The sequence below is a fragment of the Arachis ipaensis genome, chromosome B6, assembly GCF_059453495.1.
Source record: "Arachis ipaensis isolate K30076 ecotype BB chromosome B6, ASM5945349v1, whole genome shotgun sequence".
In the NCBI taxonomy this organism is placed as follows: Eukaryota; Viridiplantae; Streptophyta; class Magnoliopsida; order Fabales; family Fabaceae; genus Arachis; species Arachis ipaensis.
In genome coordinates, this window is record NC_142441.1 from 10459634 (window position 1) to 10477424 (window position 17791).

Here is a 17791-nt window from a genome sequence, read left to right on the forward strand (position 1 = left end):
AACGTTAAGAGGCCACCACCATTACAACCTTCTCCCCTCAGACCTGTCCCACCACAACCTACTTCCATAACGCCTACCACACCACAACCTTCTGATGTTAGGCCTACACCACCTACTAACCAACCTCCTCCAAGAGTTACCAGACAAACAATACATTGTGCAAGTCGAGGAACCACTACAAGATTTATGCAATTCATGCCAACCCCACCATCCACAATTCAAACAGCAAGCAGATGGCCAGTACCTGGGTTTCGCCCACCAACAGGAGCATCTTCAAGTGGCAACCATAATGGGGTTCTAGTGGCAGCAGCAACTCCACACCCAACAAATAGAATTTTCTAGTGTGACTTTGTTTTTTGATCAAGGACTTACTGTAATGAGAGTTTTAAAACTCTGATACTATGATTTTTTTTTGTAAGTTATGCCTAGTGTTTATATTGCACTACTTGATGCTTTCATGTTCATGGTTTGTATTGATACTTTTAGGTAATTTGGATTTGCTATTTTCACATCAAACTCATAGACTTGTTTTGAGGCTTTTGTTGATAAATGCTTATGTTAAAATTATTTCAAGGTTTATTATAGCATATGGAATGAAAGTCTTTTATTTAGTTCTATTTCCAGGTTATATTTTCGTTATTTAGTATACCATACCAGGTTTCCGGCTAGATTTGTCAATTCACGACATTTATATGTCTTGTTTTGTCAAATTTGTGTTACATCCAATATCATAGATATCAAATACAGTAACAATCATGGGTGTTAATGTCATAACACAACTTGACTTTTTCATAACAAGTGAAGATATTAACAGAGTTTTTAAGTTCACCATCATTGAAACCAAATAGCTACAAAAAAAACCCCAAGACAACATACACTATACGCACAATTACATATTGGTTAATTGGAGTAGATTCAAGCCTACACAAATCAACAAACTAAAGAAAATTGTTATAATCCATGACCTAATGGTTCTAATTTCACCCTGGAGTTTTTCCATCTTTAACAAGATCTTCACACTATTCTCTTGAATCTCTCTTCTTTGCCCAATAACATTGACCTCATGGGTAGCACAACAGCTATCTTGATTTTTTCTAACAAGGGCTCTTGCCAATCCCTCCCAGCCTCCGTTAATCTCATCCACCCATAGAAAATACTTGCAATTCATCGTCTGTAGCATGAAAGGGAGGAATAAGGAATCTTTCACAATAAGTTAACCTAAACAGAAGCACAAAAACAAAAAGACTTACTTTCCATAGAGGACACCTAACGAACCATCTCTCAGGATTTGTTAAGGTTCCAGATTGTAGCAACACCACATCCTGTCCGCAAAAGCATCTCCCAGACAAAGTCTTCTCTTCACTCCTCTTGGAAGACGAAGTCCCTTCTCCGCTGATGCTTTCATTCGAAGAAAAATGGTTCCCTCTATTTCTCCTAGACATTCTAGGATTTTCAATTTTAAATTTGGGAAACAATTGAGGACAAACTAAGGAAATGAGTGATGTTATAACGGTAATAACATGCTTAGACACATGAGATTGCTGTCTCATAGCCATGTAAGCACTTAACATGCCATGTTGGCTTTAAGTTAACGGAACAAACGAGTTATTAACGTCCGGGTACTATCGACAAACGGACCCAGCCTTTCATGGGTACAAAGTCACTTTCCGTCATCTATGGGTACTTTTGTACAAAGTCACTTTCCGTCATCTATGGGTACTTTTGTCAGCATTCGTAAACTTTATGGATACAAATGGTAATTTTTTTAAATTTAAAATATTGCCCCCTCAATAAATGTAGGCTGCATTTGGCCTAAAACAAAGTAAAAAAAAATTTAAAACCTGCAAAAGAAACTAAAAAACGCAAATTGCGTTTATTTAATTTGATGGAAAAAAATAAAAAACAAACGAAAAAGGTAAAAATGCAAGTTGCATTTTGAACCGATATCATAACAGTAGTATAGAAAAATATTATTTGTACACTAAAATTAGCTACTAAAATCAACCACCAATGTATTTGTATATAAATACATGTGGTTTATTTTATTTTTAATGTGTATTTATATTTCAACATGTATTTTATATTGATGACTGACTTTAGTGGCTAATTTTAATATACACATAGCATAACCCTTTTTTATATACGCATCCATTTCATTGTACTACACTAACATTTTTTCGATAAGAAAAAAAAATAGCCAAAAAAAGGGGTTGGACCATAGATATCAAACCTGGACTGGACTGAACGATTCGACCGAAAAACTGATGAACCGAACCCTTAACCGGTCCGGATTAAATGTCTAACCGTTTCCGCAATTAACCCGTAAAAAACTGGTCTACCTGCACTGAACCAGACAAACCCGAGCATAACTGGTCAAGTTAGCCCGGTCGGGTCAATGTAACCCGCGCACCTCCACGTACACCATCAGTTCACGGGTTCACAGTAAAAAATAGCTTTTTGTAGTATTATTTCAAAAAGCACACTCTTGGATCCTTTCAATGTAATGCACCTGAGTCATCCACTAGGCTAGTGATTCTTTGGCAACTAAATATGCTAATAATTATATATATAATAAACCAATACCTTTTGTTTACCACACATTTATCAACTTAAAAAAATTAATAATTATATCATATTAAAATAATAAAATTTAAATAATATAAAATATTATTTTTATTCTTCAATAATAATATTATATTTATTTTTTTATAATTTAATTTTGATATATTGACATTATAAAATATTTTACACAGTTATCTTATTATATCCATTATTTTAAATAACTATTCATACAATTAAATATATAAGATAATTATTTTTACTGACGTAGCGTTATTAATATACTTGTAAAGAGTAAAGACATACATTTTAAATTTTAATTTTTAACTCTAATTTATTTTTATAATTTTATATTTTTATTTAATTATGACCAGGTCAACCGAATGAATCAGTGATCTATCGGTTGAACCAGTGACCCGGTGATCCAGTCGTATGACCGAATCAATTATCGGTTCGAGTATGATAACTATGGGTTGGACATTGGACTATTGGAGTCGGAAGGCACGTCTTCTTCCTCCGCTGAACATTATTAACCCAAGGTCTATGGAAGTTATTTTTGGCGGGAATTAGGGTTTTAATGGGTACAGAGAGAAACAGGATAGCGTGCTTGTTCGACGTGGTTGACGACGGCACCGCTAAGATGTCGGAATCCGGCGGTGGAGCCACCAACAACAACCACCTCATCAATCGGTGGACCGGGAGGCCTTTTTCGCAGAGGTACTTTGAGATTCTGGAGAAGAGGAAGAGTCTTCCCGTTTGGCACCAGAAACACCAGTTCTTGCGAACTCTCGCCCATAACCAGATTCTCATTCTCGTCGGTGAAACTGGCAGTGGCAAAACCACGCAGGTTTTTTTTTATAATGCTTAAATATCTTAAGCTTATTGTTCATCTTACTTCTTCGAGTTGTATGCTTTATTGTTTTCTAGGTTATAGTTTCGGAAACTATTTGCTAGTTGGTTGTGTGATTGATTTTATATGGTGTCGTTTCATTTGATCGATAGTCATTTTATCTAGTTGCTTTCACTTCTGTTGTTGAAGGAATAGTAAATTGGGAAAATAGCAAAATACAGAATGCATTTGAGGATTGTTGAACTGTGAGTCTGTGACAACTAAATTTGTTAGTTAATCACTTGCCTGCTTGTGTTGGACTCATTGGTGGTGTGCCCTGGCAATAGTTTCTCATCATAATGTTATAGCGTGATTTTTATTTATATATTTGTAATTAAATGGAACACTTTTTCTTCTGGTGTCATGTTTATAAACATAGAATTATTCTAGCGCTACATCTTGGTTCTGTGAGTCTGTGTCTTGAATTTGACAGTTGTTTAATTATTTGCTGTGTGGCAGATTCCTCAATTTGTTTTGAATGCTGTTGATTTAGAAACACCAGATAAATGCAGGAAGATGATGATTGCGTGCACTCAGCCTCGGAGAGTGGCTGCAATGTCTGTTTCCCGGCGTGTGGCTGAAGAGATGGATGTAACGATTGGAGAAGAGGTTGGTTATAGTATCAGATTTGAAGACTGCAGCAGTTCAAGGACAGTTTTGAAGTATGTCTAATTTTACCATAGAATTACTTTCTATAATTAAGGCAGAGCTGATGTCCTATGTAATATATATTGTTTTCTTTCAGCTCATTTCCCCTCTCTTGCATCTAGTCTCAAGTGGGATGTTTTGTCTGTAGGTATCTCACAGATGGTATGCTTTTAAGAGAAGCAATGACAGATCCACTCTTGGAACAATATAAAGTAATTATTCTCGATGAGGCACATGAAAGGACTTTGGCTACAGATGTGCTATTTGGCCTTATGAAGGAAGTTCTTAAAAATAGACATGACTTAAAGTTAGTCGTAATGAGTGCGACTCTAGAAGCTGAAAAGTTCCAGGGCTACTTTAGTGGTGCCCCTCTTATGAATGTTCCAGGAAGGCTGCATCCTGTTGAAATTTTTTATACTCAGGAACCTGAAAGAGATTACCTGGAGGCTGCTATTAGGACGGTGATGCAGATACACATGGGCGAACCTTCTGGGGATATACTTGTTTTTCTAACGGGAGAGGAAGAGATAGAAGATGCATGCCGCAAAATATCTAAAGAAATTTCAAATTTGGGAGATCAGGTGGGCCCTGTGAAAGTGGTATCCCTCTATTCCACTCTTCCCCCAGCTATGCAGCAGAAAATTTTTGAACCACCTCCACCTCCACTAAAGGAGGGTGGACCTCCTGGAAGGAAAATTATTGTGTCAACAAACATAGCTGAAACCTCCTTAACAATTGATGGCATTGTCTATGTTATTGACCCTGGTTTCTCTAAGCAGAAGGTTTATAACCCACGAGTTCGTGTTGAGTCTTTATTAGTGTCACCAATATCAAAAGCAAGTGCGCATCAGAGATCAGGACGTGCTGGAAGAACTCAACCAGGGAAATGTTTTAGACTTTATACTGAGAAAAGTTTCAATAACGATCTACAGCCTCAGACCTATCCCGAAATTTTGAGATCAAATCTTGCCAACTCTGTTCTTACCTTGAAGAAACTGGGTATAGATGATTTAGTGCATTTTGATTTCATGGACCCTCCTGCCCCTGAGACCTTGATGCGTGCATTGGAAGTGTTGAATTACTTGGGAGCACTGGACGATGATGGTACCTTAACAAAGTTGGGAGAGATTATGAGTGAATTTCCCTTGGATCCACAGATGTCAAAGATGCTTATTGTGAGTCCCGAATTCAACTGTTCAAATGAGATTCTGTCAATGTGTGCCATGCTTTCAGGTATTATTCCTTTTATTTTCTCGATTTTGTGTGATTGTGTCAGTTTGTTGTCAACTGTTATAATAAGGTAATGTTCTTCTGCTGGAATCCATTTATAAATGGATTCATTGCAATTGTGCATGTATCTGCACAGAGATAATTTTGTGTATATCTCAGGGGACATTTGACTGTTTATATGTGTACTTTGTTGCACAAGTGTGACCAGTGGAATGTCCTGTTAGGTTGCCATCAGCAACTATTCTCCTCTGGGTTCCATGCCACCGCCCACCGGCCTCCAGGTAGCATGAACCTCGGGGTTTATGACTAAGTGCTGATGTAGATAGTTTCTTCTCTCATGAAGCAAATGCTCTGGTCTCGCCTCTATGCATCTGCTGACCTACCGTGGCCTCCTCTGTGATAATCAATTTCTTTCTTTAGCCCCCAATTGCTTTGTCCGGCCTAGGGAAGCACAAAAAGCTGCTGATGAAGCTAAAGCTAGGTTTGGGCACATTGATGGGGATCATCTCACACTCTTGAATGTCTACCATGCATACAAGCAAAATAGTAAGTACTTTGCTTTGGTTTCTTCAAAAAGAAAAATTATTCTCAAATATTTGCTATTAACATGTTTTCAAATATCCAGTTTATTGATTATTTTCGAAATTGCTTTTCAGATGAGGATCCCTCTTGGTGCTACGATAACTTTGTTAATCAAAGGGCACTGAAATCAGCTGATAATGTTAGACAACAGTTAGTGCGTATCATGGCCCGGTTTAGCCTCAAGTTATGCAGCACCGACTTCAATAGTCGTGACTACTACATCAACATAAGGAAAGCTATGTTAGCTGGATATTTCATGCAGGTAGCTCATCTGGAGCGAACAGGACATTACTTGACAGTGAAAGACAATCAGGTTTGTTAAGACGAGCTTCTTCTCTTCATCTTCTTTATTTGTATCACCAAAATATGTAGTGTGTCAGAATGTTAGGCATGTAGTATTATATTTATTTGGTTTCTAATGATGATCCTCTTTTGTAGGTGGTGCATTTGCATCCATCAACTTGTCTTGACCACAAACCTGAATGGGTTATCTATAATGAATATGTTCTTACTAGTCGAAATTTTATTCGCACTGTGACGGACATTCGTGGGGGGTGGTAAGATTTTTTCCTCTTTGCATGTGGATTTTGATGTTTTATTCCATCTTGCTGGTAAAGTTGTACGTGTTTTTCATGTATAACGTGTTAATACTTAATATCAACCCGAATTTCATGATGATATCATTGATACCTGACTCAGGTTGGTTGATATAGCACCACACTACTATGATTTGTCAAATTTTCCTCATTGCGAGGCCAAGGGTGTTCTTGAGAGACTCTACAAGAAGAAAAAGAAGGGAAAGGAGGAAGCCAGGAAGCACAAATGACATCCTTGCCATCAACATTTTTAGGTCTTTGGATTTGCATTGGCTGTTTCGTTTTCTTGCAGCTGAAGATATGATCCCTCCTGCAAGCCAGAGTTACCAAAGCTGAATTCTCAGTAATTTAAATAAACAATGGCGAAGTTCCTTGTAGCAATTTCTGGTGTATTTTATATCTAATCGTTCTCCATGTAACTTCGCATCTTGGTGTTTTCCCAAATATGAAGCTTAGTCACCACTTAGATTTTGATTTAATAACATAATATTTTTCGTTCAGTTAAAATTCTTCTCGGTAAACTGGTAGAGTGATCATTTAAGACAACTTTGCATAACTCTCCCCCTCTCCAGTTACACACAATGTCACAAAATATTGATGGTATGGAAGAAGACTTAACAATTACCCGGACATCACAATTTTTTTTTGAGTAATTTGGGCATTTTTATTTTAAAAATACAAGATTAACTACTTAGCAGTCATTTAGTTCTTCAAAAATATAACCGACACATGTTTACTCCCCTTAGTACTCATTTAACATTATATAATATAATGTGTATAATGAATTCAAGTGAAATTACCTTTAAGTCATTTCTTTTTTATATTATTTACAAGAGTATCCCTTTTTCATATTATTAGAAAAGAAGATTAATCTCTTTTAAATTTTGTCCAATTTAATCTCTAAACTCACATCATCTTATTTCTTACTGGTGAAGTCATTAAAATTTTTTGAAAGTATTCATTTGATTTTAAGTCATTTAAACTACTTATTTAATATAAAAAGTTAAAAACAATACTAACGTAGTAATGTTTATTATACAGTTTATATTAGCGGTGTCAAAAGTGAAAACTTAAACTTCATCTCATTCATATTGCGTTCTTACTTCTTGTTTTAATATATACACTGAAAATTCGGTTCCTTGTTCTCCACACATGCTTAGATATATTTATAGTACAACGTTAACAGGACTTTTCGATCGGGAACAATTGAACCTCGGCATGGATCCTCAAATTTTATGCTTTGCCTCCATTCAAATTTCTGTATACTTGGTCAATTGCCGCCTGTTAGAATTTCAACATTTTAAGATGGTTTGTGATATATTACAGCATTAACAAAACTTCAGAATGAGAAAGGAAGATGAGAAAGTGACATACGTACTAGGATTACCTGATAATACTTGAGCATATTGTTTCTTCTCTTTTTCATTGTTGCTGTCACCAAGTCTCTTTCCATATCAAATGGATGAGGCTCTAATATCACCCCTTTTACATTTTCAAAGCCCTTCAACTTGTTCATCGAGGAAAAAAAAAAAAAAAGAAAAATAGAAAGAAATTGAAATACTTAATAGTAGTCTGTTATATCCATATTCAATAAGAAGTTGAAATATTCTTACATACCCACAAGTTTAATATTTTATCTTTAGACACACTCTCAATATAATATAAGTTGACGTCGATTTTCTTATTCAAAATATCATTTATTTATTTATAAATTCTACCAACATTTATGTAAGTATATTTAAGAATTTACTAATTGAGTTATTTTATATCTCGAGGGTACATTTTAAAAATATAATAATGAAATTTTTTAAAGATTTTATCATGTAAAAGAATTTATTTTTTCAATGACTTTTAATAAAATATTTTTTTTATGGTATTCGTAGAGTATGCTTTTATGGTATTCTTAAGATCCTATATAAGAATTGATACCTTGTTTCTCTCGGCAGTGAGCTTGAGCTCTGATAGGACATGATTCATCAATTGGGGAAGGGAACATAGTTGAGAGAAAGGAGCCATGTGGCCATTTGAATAGGCCCATTTTTCAGTAATTTGTTGATTTGGAACTACCACAGCAACCAGTACTGACTTGAAGCTATTCCCATAAACCCACACCTTTACAAGATAAACAAGGCACCAGCAACATATAGTTAAGAATCCAAGAACTGAATACAAGTGTGCATAGTAATTATAAGATGCATACTTACATCTTCTATTATTGGAGTAACAGCATAGATATTTTCCAAATGCTCCAGTGCTATATACTCTCCTTGAGAGAGTTTGATGAGATTCTTCTTCCTATCAATGACCTTAAGAACACCATTAGGTAGCAATTCTCCTATGTCTCCAGTGTGAAACCATCCATCTTTTATGGCTTCTCTTGTTAACTCAGGGTTCTTGTAGTAGCTGGTGAAGACGGTTTTCCCTCTCAAACATATCTCACCACATGGAGGATTTCCAAGAGGGTTGTAACCCATCTCTGGAACCTCCTCAAGCTTCACTTCATTGTACACAGAAACAGGACCAACAGTTCCAACCATGCATATCTCGTCAGGAAAGGCCAGAGTAGTTGAACCACAAGTTTCAGTTAAACCTGGGTACAATCTTGTCATTATGAGTTATATTGTATGGGATACAAAAAAAGCAACATGAATTGTTATATCTCTAATACTGTCCCTCAAGCAAGAGCTTTTTTTTAGGTTTGTTTGATTTTTGCTTAGGTTTTATTTCTTCTTTTATTTGCTTTATGCTACTTCTCCACTTTTGGAGTTCATCAAGAATCGAACTCTAGACCTTTTGGACATAGAACTCTGATACCATGTCATGAAACAATTCATTCCAAAAGCTTAAGTTAATAGGAGGAGGCAACATGAATGGTTGTATCTCTAACAAACACCATCTTGGCTCGCATTTCAATTAGTCCAAATTCTATTCTGGATGACACCAAATATGTAGAGAGTTCCTTACCATAACCTTGACATACAAAGGAACAAGTAGTAACACGCAAGAACTCTTCAACCTCAGGGCTCAAGGGTGCACCACCAGATACTATTAGTCGAATACGCCCACCTAGCCGAGCTTTGACCTGACTCACAAAAGCACCAAGAAGGAGAAGGGTGAAGTTTCTAGAGAGAGTTTTCATCATTGCATGTAAAGAGGTGAAGGTTATGAATTAAGAAATTTGCAATATGCATACAATGAAGAACAATATTAGCATTGAATATAAAACCTTTCTAAAGGCTAATAGATCTGCTAGAGGTGATGCCTTTCTTTGTTTATATCCTTTGTTCATCCAACCGAGTTTGCTGTAAACGTGAGTTGACAAAGTTACATTAACTGAAAATCAATAACCAAAATTTATGCAATCAAGAAATGTAATCATATAATGCTAGCTTACTATTTGTAGAGGGTTTCAAAAACTTTTCTCCTCAGTGGACTGAGTTCTTCTACTGCTTTCTTAATGCCTGAAATAGATGATCTAATCTAATATGATTTACATTGACTGTGAACTTCAAATAAAAAGAATTAATGTCCTGCTGGTGCAAGACCTTGCCTTCATGGATCTTTTCGAAAACTCGAGGGACCCCAACAAACAATGTTGGCTTCAACTCCATTAAATCATCACTCAATGCTTTTACATCCTTCATTTAGTAATTAGGAGAATCAGTTAAGAGGATCAATAATTTCTCATAACAATGATCATTCATGTATGAACATACCCCATGGTAGTAACCAACAGAAGCACCCTTATGGAAAACGAACTCCTCAACCGTGCGATCAAGGCTATGAGCCAAAGGGAGGAAGGATAGATACACATCTTCCGCAGTCATCTAAAAAGAAATGTATCAGCAGAAATCATATCATTCTAAGCAATTGAATCATGTAAAAAATTCTATAAATATTACCTTTTCTTCAAATTGTTCCATGAAAAGATCTAGTCCTTTAACCAAAGCTGATATGTTTTCATGGGTTAAAACAACACCCTTAGGATCTCCACTGGTTCCACTTGTATACATTATTGTGCAGATTGTCTGAGCCTGAGGTGGCTCAATACTTGATGGTTTTTCTTTGCCCTGAAAGATCATAACTAATGAAACATTGATATACAGAGATATGATTAATATGCAGAGTTTAGTTTTATACACCAACCATGTTCAAGAACTCTTCCCATGAATATGGCTTGATTCCCATGCTGGTTGCCTTATGTTTCTCTTCCTCAGTTAATGAAGTGAAGCACACTATTGCTGTAACAACAACCAAACTCGGTTGAAAATTCCTTCAGTTAATTGCAGCATAGCAATGCTGAATTTCCAGTTACCTTTCAGCCGTTGAGCCGATTTACATTCAGGATTCAAAAGCTTCAACACAGCATGTGCAACTAATCAGAACCTATCTCTAAATTCTTGGATATGTGATCTATCTTAATATGTAACTCAATGATTCTTACTTCTTTAACCTTCTTGTCTTGGACAAAGGCAAAATCTACTTCTCCATGATCTATGATAAAATTTACAGCACCAGGCCCTGACACAAATTCGAACCACTCATGACGGTTCATTATAAAGTGACCAACAGAATAAAAGAGGCATAGCATATGCAAAATAAATTCATGGAAAAATTACCAAGTGTGTCATAGAAAGGCACACAAACCAAGCTGTGCGCACAACAAGCCTACATGAACATAAACATAAAGACAAACATGATCAAGAACTATGATAGTGAAAAAGTTTTAAGTTGAAGAAAACACAAACACAATGGACAGCAAACTGCAGAAGTAGTCCAAAACCTCCATTGCCACAATCCATTGAGGGCAATTAGATCCATAAACTCCAATTTTGGACCCCTATGTATGACAGGAACAGGATTACCACAATAGACATTGATATGATTTCATTCAAAAGTGAAATGATTAAACAAACCTACAGGTTCAGCACCATATGCTCTTAAAGCAGAACCAATATGCAGAACTTGATCATAAACTTCCTTGTATGTGTTCCAAACATATGGTCCTACCTATTACCATAACAAATTCATATCAATTAAAGATCTTTCTGACATGTAAATGAGTTGCCATAAAATAAAAATTACCTTTCCATCAACAAATTTTCGCCACCCCAGCATTCGATTCTGAGGGTACTTTCTGACAGACATGCTGCAATCATCATAGAAAAATTGAACTTCTGGTTGCTTTCAAAAACATTAAAGATATGATTGAACTTAAATTACCTGAAAATATCCCAAGCTGTGCACAAATCAGGATCAATTGGAGGGAATCCATTTTTGGAGAGGAGGCTGCGGTATACCGGACCAACACACGGCTTTCCGTTTATGCCTTCTCTTCCTTCCTCAACCTCAGCTGCAAAAATCTTCATTCTACAAAAAGTTCAGTTAATAACTTAATATCTGTGAAGTTGGAATCAATCAACTAATGATGATTAAGAAACAGTGCCTATGCCTTCTCTAATTGATATTCAGCAGAAAAGAAGTGACGAGGAATAAAGCATGACGTGAAAGATAGATAGATAGATGTGGCATTGCATATACGTGTTAAAAAACATGCTAAGTACTAGAGAGTAGAAAGTGGAAACCGGGTTCCTAGCACCCAGTAACATGCATTAAGGATAATATATAATTCAATGTTATGCTACGTTGGTTTAGCCAACTAATGATATAAATAAATAAAATGTCAGATACCATTCACAGGAGTTGATTCTCATTCTATCAAAGCTTAAATCCAACTTGAAGCCGCATTGAAAATCATAAAATTAAAGCCCATAGAAATCAAATGTTCTAAATTTTTTTTATTGGATATTTATTTTTCCAAATAAAGGAAACTAATTTATCTCATATTATGTTTGATCATTAAGATAGATAAACAAAACCATCCCTCTCGTGTGCATACGATAATGTCGAGTATCTTCAACAGTGATAAATGTGTATATGTCAACTTTGGAGGTTAAGACATGCAATATGAATGAAGGTTAAGACCTTGGCCAACCGTTTCTTTTATTTTTTTTTTGGAAATACGGCCAACCGTTTTAGTAACAAAAAAAAATACTAAAAAATCAAAAAAATTTATTATTTTTGTTGAGCATTGACTAATAACTAAAAATAATAATAAAAAATAATAAATCCTACTAACTCTCTAGCATTTCTTTTTTAATAAATAGGTCATTGAGTCATGACTATTATAATAAAGACTATAACACAATACTAGTATATCTTATAATTAATCTACTTTGTTATATTTATGTATAGTTTGCCTTTAAAAAGATCAATATATATTTATTAGAAAAAATTAATTTACTTTTTTTTAAAGTTAAAAATGAGACTCAAACAAAAATTTCTATGTAAAAATAGAGAAACTATGCCATTTAAACTATAATTCATTAGCGAAAAAAATTAATTTACTTAGTATATACATAAATTAAGTAGTTTATCTTTTTTATATTAATATTTAACTTGGTTAAAAAAAATAATATATAAAATTTAGAGTAGCTAATATCCTTTAATATTTTAGTTAATATTAATTCGTATCTTTTTATTAAATTATATTTTCAATTAGTAATTTTTAGAATACATTTTAACAAAATCTGCAAAAAAATAATACATAAATAAATTTATTGTTATATAAAAATAAAATCAACTACCGAAATTAATTTTCTTTATACATTATTTAGTGAACAGGGCTAAGCATGTAAACAAAGGTCCAAAGCCCAAAAATAGTGATAGTTGGGCTTACTGCAGGAACCACCACACGCGCCGCACGCTGTCTGTGTGGTGCGTATTGCATTGGTTCTCTCTCTCTCTCTCTCTCTCTGATTATGGCGGCAGTAACAGTTACAGGCACGGCGCTGCCGAAGACACCATCGGCGTCTTCAATCAGGAGTTTCAGTGGTGAAAGGTTTTCGGTTCTGATATTTTGGAAGAACAAGAGAAGAATCTCACTGACCTGTTCTGCATCCAACAACACAAGCTCTTCTTCATCTTCATCTTCTGGATTGTACTCTGCTCAGAAATATGAACTGACGGCAGCAAACGTGGACATGGTTCTAGAGGACGTTCGGCCTTACCTGATTTCTGACGGCGGCAACGTGGAAGTGGTTTCTGTGGAAGACGGCGTCATATCTCTCAGACTCCAAGGAGCATGCGAGTCTTGTCCCAGCTCAACCACCACCATGAAGATGGGAATCGAACGCGTCCTCAAAGAAAAATTCGGAGACTCCGTCAAAGAAATTCAGCAACTATACGATGCTGAACCCAAGGAAACCACCATTGAGGTCCTTCTTCTCTTCTCTTCTCTTCTCTTCTCTTCTCTTTTTGATTTGCTGATTTTGACTTTTTTTTTTTTTTTTTTTTTTGCAATTTAATTTTCAGGCGGTGAATAATCATCTTGAGATATTGAGACCTGCCATTAAGAACTACGGAGGAAGCGTGGAAGTGGTTTCCATTGAAGGCGGTGAGTGCGTTGTGAAGTATATTGGACCTGACTCCATTGCTTCTGGCATCAAAGCTGCCATCAAGGAGAGGTTCCCTGACATTCTCAATGTCACCTTCCAAGCCTGGGATTCCCATCAGTAAGGAATGAGGATTTATCCATTCACTTCACTGTGCCAATCATCATACTACATATACGTTGTATCATTATATTCTTGGTTTATGTGCTACATGTAGTCATGTACTGCTTGAATTTTTTTTATATATGTCTTTTTTTTTTTCTTTATTGTTCTATTAGTGACACTAAAAATGTTCATTCCTCTTGCATTAAGTTTGGTATCTATAGCATTGTAAACTTCCCTTAATTAGACTTGTTTTAATAATAGCATTCACAGTATGTTAGAACTCCATATATAGAGATTAGAGAGACCTGAAATAGTATAACCTGAGAGACTTTATGTCTTTATCAATAATTTCGCAACAAGGGAAGGCTTTTGCAGAAAGTAGTTACAATATATCTGGCACAAAGTTTCAGTTTAATACCAGAGTGAATGAATGCGAAACGAGCATTGATAATGGAAGTCAACATTATTACAATAACAATATCAATCTGGTAGAGACATACAGCTGTAAAATAAGAAAGCATGCCTCTGGAAAACTGGCAGTAATTGGTTACAGGCTTACAGCACTTGATTAATGAAGAGTACATTTAGTGTACAACCTTCTTCATATTGTGGGTTGTTTGCTTCAACCAGTGGCAAGGAAGAAATACTGGGTTCACAGTGGAAAGTAAAAGAAAGGAATGTACCCTACAACTATCCGGGTGCTTTGGAGGTATGGTATCATTTCAAGGAAAAAGAGGGGTTGGGGCGGGGGGATTAATTCAAGGCTTTGGCTTAGACATATGACAAGGCATTGAATTCTCCTATTACCAGAATTGGGAAGTAAGGCAAAAGTTACTTTCTGAGATATTAAAGAATTATTATTTGCTTGTATCCAAGTACTAAGCCACTAAGAATGTGTTAATAGTAATATTCTCTGCCTTCTTTATAAATATGCAAGGCAAGGGATGCTCTTTCCCATTTTATCTAGTTCCAGGTGCATCTAATATTTTATGCCTAAAGTTGGATATCAAGTAGAGAAGATGGATGGAAGTCCAATACCTGATGATGATAACGGACGACTTGTTACCATACTTAGCATTGATGGAGGAGGGGTACGTGGTGTTATCCCAGGGTATATTCTAGCCTTCCTTGAGGCCGAACTTCAGGTAGGATACTTAGCTTACTTTCTTGCCATCCTTCAAGGAAAGTAGGCACCAAAATGGTGTGAGGAATAAGTCGAATTTAATTTTGATATGTTGACATTATCATCTAATGAAAAATACATTCTTTTCTATAAATATTCAAGTGAAGTAAAGAATTACTATCCAAATGAATTAACATGAATAAGTTTTCTGTGCACGGTTGGATTTTAGCAAAGATCCAACCGAACATAATAGATGGATGAAAGCAATTAATTCAAGTTAAAGAGCACCTTCGTTAGAATATTGGGCAATCTAACAACATTAATATTAGTGCACAACTCCTAATTGAATGAATATGTGGGAGTCATCACTGTCACTACTTTCAGTATGGACTGGGTAACCTTGTTGTTCCCATTTTTCTCTGCAGAAACTTGATGGTGCAGATGCGCGGATAGTGGACTACTTTGATTATATTGCAGGGGCAAGCACTGGGGGGATCGTGACAGCAATGCTTACAAAGCCATCCACACAAGATGGCCAACCCTGTGCTGCAAAAGAAATCAATACATTTTATCGTGAAAAAGGCCCAAAAATATTTTCTGAAGAAGCAGAGAATTTGAATATCTCCAAACAATATGTCGAAAGGTATAATTATACTAATTTAGGCTCAGTGTGGCTAATTAAATCGTGAGGAGATAGTGTGGCTTAGCTTTGATTCTATGTTACCAAGTGCCATGCCTTCTCAGCATTAATGGCTGGTTTCCAATGGATTTTATTTATGACTTGCAGTTATGTCTCTCGTCTAGAAGAATCTGAATCAACGTGGTTTCGCAAGAAGATAAAGGGCTGTATATCACGGGCTATGAAAGTTGGGGCGTGGCTTGGGGCAAAGTCATTGGCTTCTCTATATAGCAGCGAGCCTCTTGAAGAAGCAATCACTGAGATTCTTGGAGATTTTCGCTTGGCTGATACTTTGACAAATGTTGTTATTCCTGCTTATGACGTGGCTCGCCTCCAGCCTGTCATATTCTCTACACAGCAGGTGGGTATGGTTATGGTCTTCCTAAGCTTGTATATATTGTTGAGTTCCATCCGTTGCTACATTGCCAAATGCCAAATCCATGCATGCAGGCTAAGAGGAAGAAATCTGCTGTAAAGTTGGCTGATGTGATCATGAGCACAACTGCTGCTCCTTATTATTTCCGTCCACATAAGTTCTCTGTTGGTGGTGAAAATTATACTCTAATTGATGGCGGAATAGCAGCCAACAATCCTGTAATACACTATAACCTATCCTCCTCTTTTTCATTCTACAATTCACCAATTAATGTGTGTGGGTTCGCACTCTTTTGTCTAAGTGTGATTCATCAAATATGATGTTATGGATCATTCAGACAATCTTTGCCATGAATGAAGTGTCAAGGATGAATGCACACAAGACAAGTACTGCAATTGAAGATCCAGATTACAGTAAATTCTTGGTTCTGTCTCTCGGGACGGGCAGTGGAAAGCTAGATGGTCATGAAGTTCTAGATGGAGGTTTACTAGGTTGGTTTAACCCGCTAACAGGATCGCCACCATTGGTTGACGTTCTCTTCAGAGCTTCTGATGCCATGGTAGACAGGTGCACGTCACTTATACTAGGGCGACACAACTGTCTGCACAATTTCCTCCGAGTTCAGGTATGTCGACCCCATAAAGTAAACTTAGCATTTCACATTTTCAATTATTGATATTGCAACTGCTTAATGAGGCAATGATGCATGGTTCCGCACCAGGATTCCACTTTGCCCGGCAACCAAACCAAGTTACATGATGCAAGCAAAGACAACATTGATGCCTTGGAGAGCATTGCCAAAGAGCTTCTGAATCAGTCCATTAAAGTGGTTAACCCAGCATCAGGATTGCACGAAACGCCTAATGGAAGCTTGTTTGTAAATGGAAGGGTGCCCACCAATCGCGAGGCAATTACTTGGTATAAACTTTTAGTTACCATTCGTACAATTTCATTCTTGTTGATCGTAGTTCAATTTTACCTCTGCTGACTCTCTCTCTCTCTCTCTCTCTCTCTCTCTCTCTCTCTCTCTCTCTAAACTCTAAACCCTATATATATATATATATGTGTGTGTGCTGTGTCCATACTTTGGCAGCTTTGCAAGAAGGTTGTCGGCAGAAAGAAGGCGCCGTGCGGAACAGTGATTTAAGTTGGAACTTTGAGCATTGCTTCATATATGGGAAGGACTAGGGAGTTAGCTCATCAATGATCAATCGTTTATTCCCGCCATTTATTTGGTTGCATGATTGTATCGCCTGCTTTTTCATTATTACACGTCTATAACAAATTTAAAATAAATATATATCATTCATTCCTTCAATTTGGAAAGATCATGTATTAATCAAGAACATTTGATGTTGCTTTGTTTTAAAAAATAAAAAAATAAAAAATAAGTGATATATTCCGTTTATTAGAGTAATAAATAATTAAATATTAGTTGAGAAGTATTTCGGTAGTAGTTAGATATTTTAATTAGTAGTTGTAATAGTGGTATTATAATATTTCTGTAAATAGCTAGGTGTATTTCTTGTATAATACACACTTGAGTACAT

The 17791-nt window shown here is 36.0% G+C and overlaps 4 protein-coding genes across 9 annotated transcripts; 3 read left to right on the top strand and 1 right to left on the bottom strand.

Moving 5' to 3' along the window:
* Positions 1-3029: 3029 nt before the first annotated feature.
* Positions 3030-7004, top strand: LOC107646056 (putative pre-mRNA-splicing factor ATP-dependent RNA helicase DEAH2). 2 transcript variants are annotated; one of them, XM_016350247.3, is made up of 7 exons: positions 3030-3406; positions 3908-4110; positions 4245-5329; positions 5747-5872; positions 5983-6221; positions 6347-6465; positions 6608-7004. In XM_016350247.3, exons 1-7 carry the CDS (start codon positions 3137-3139, stop codon positions 6732-6734), a joined length of 2169 nt encoding a protein of 722 aa, XP_016205733.1. In that variant the 5' UTR covers positions 3030-3136; the 3' UTR covers positions 6735-7004. The 2 variants fall into 2 exon arrangements, with proteins under 2 accessions (XP_016205733.1, XP_016205734.1); XM_016350248.3 differs by having other exon boundaries at positions 3056-3406; positions 3961-4110.
* Positions 7005-7564: 560 nt separating this feature from the next.
* Positions 7565-15233, bottom strand: LOC107646055 (long chain acyl-CoA synthetase 1). 3 transcript variants are annotated; one of them, XM_088492114.1, is made up of 19 exons: positions 15102-15233; positions 11728-11874; positions 11590-11653; positions 11425-11514; positions 11288-11344; positions 11124-11172; positions 10949-11025; positions 10820-10859; positions 10651-10745; positions 10407-10574; positions 10221-10331; positions 10055-10142; positions 9899-9965; positions 9731-9806; positions 9469-9586; positions 8709-9094; positions 8434-8616; positions 7883-8011; positions 7565-7785 (listed from the first exon to the last, which is right to left on the bottom strand). In XM_088492114.1, exons 2-19 carry the CDS (start codon positions 11871-11873, stop codon positions 7738-7740), a joined length of 1992 nt encoding a protein of 663 aa, XP_088348240.1. In that variant the 5' UTR covers position 11874; positions 15102-15233; the 3' UTR covers positions 7565-7737. The 3 variants fall into 3 exon arrangements, with proteins under 3 accessions (XP_088348240.1, XP_020959571.2, XP_088348241.1); XM_021103912.2 differs by lacking the exon at positions 15102-15233 and having other exon boundaries at positions 7892-8011; positions 11728-11994; XM_088492115.1 differs by lacking the exon at positions 15102-15233 and having other exon boundaries at positions 11728-11988.
* NFU1 (NFU domain protein 1) lies at positions 13169-14348 on the top strand. The gene is made up of 2 exons (XM_088492118.1): positions 13169-13781; positions 13879-14348. Exons 1-2 carry the CDS (start codon positions 13326-13328, stop codon positions 14080-14082), a joined length of 660 nt encoding a protein of 219 aa, XP_088348244.1. The 5' UTR covers positions 13169-13325; the 3' UTR covers positions 14083-14348.
* On the top strand, positions 14920-17649 carry LOC107646052 (patatin-like protein 2). Of its 3 annotated transcripts, XM_016350243.3 has the most exons (7): positions 14921-15208; positions 15612-15829; positions 15974-16226; positions 16316-16459; positions 16543-16866; positions 16963-17159; positions 17335-17649. In XM_016350243.3, the coding sequence occupies exons 1-7, from the start codon at positions 15053-15055 to the stop codon at positions 17381-17383; spliced, it is 1341 nt and encodes a 446-aa protein (XP_016205729.1). In that variant the 5' UTR covers positions 14921-15052; the 3' UTR covers positions 17384-17649. The 3 variants fall into 3 exon arrangements, with proteins under 3 accessions (XP_088348242.1, XP_016205729.1, XP_088348243.1); XM_088492116.1 differs by having other exon boundaries at positions 14920-15208; positions 16963-17377; XM_088492117.1 differs by having other exon boundaries at positions 16579-16866; positions 16963-17377.
* Positions 17650-17791: the final 142 nt, after the last annotated feature.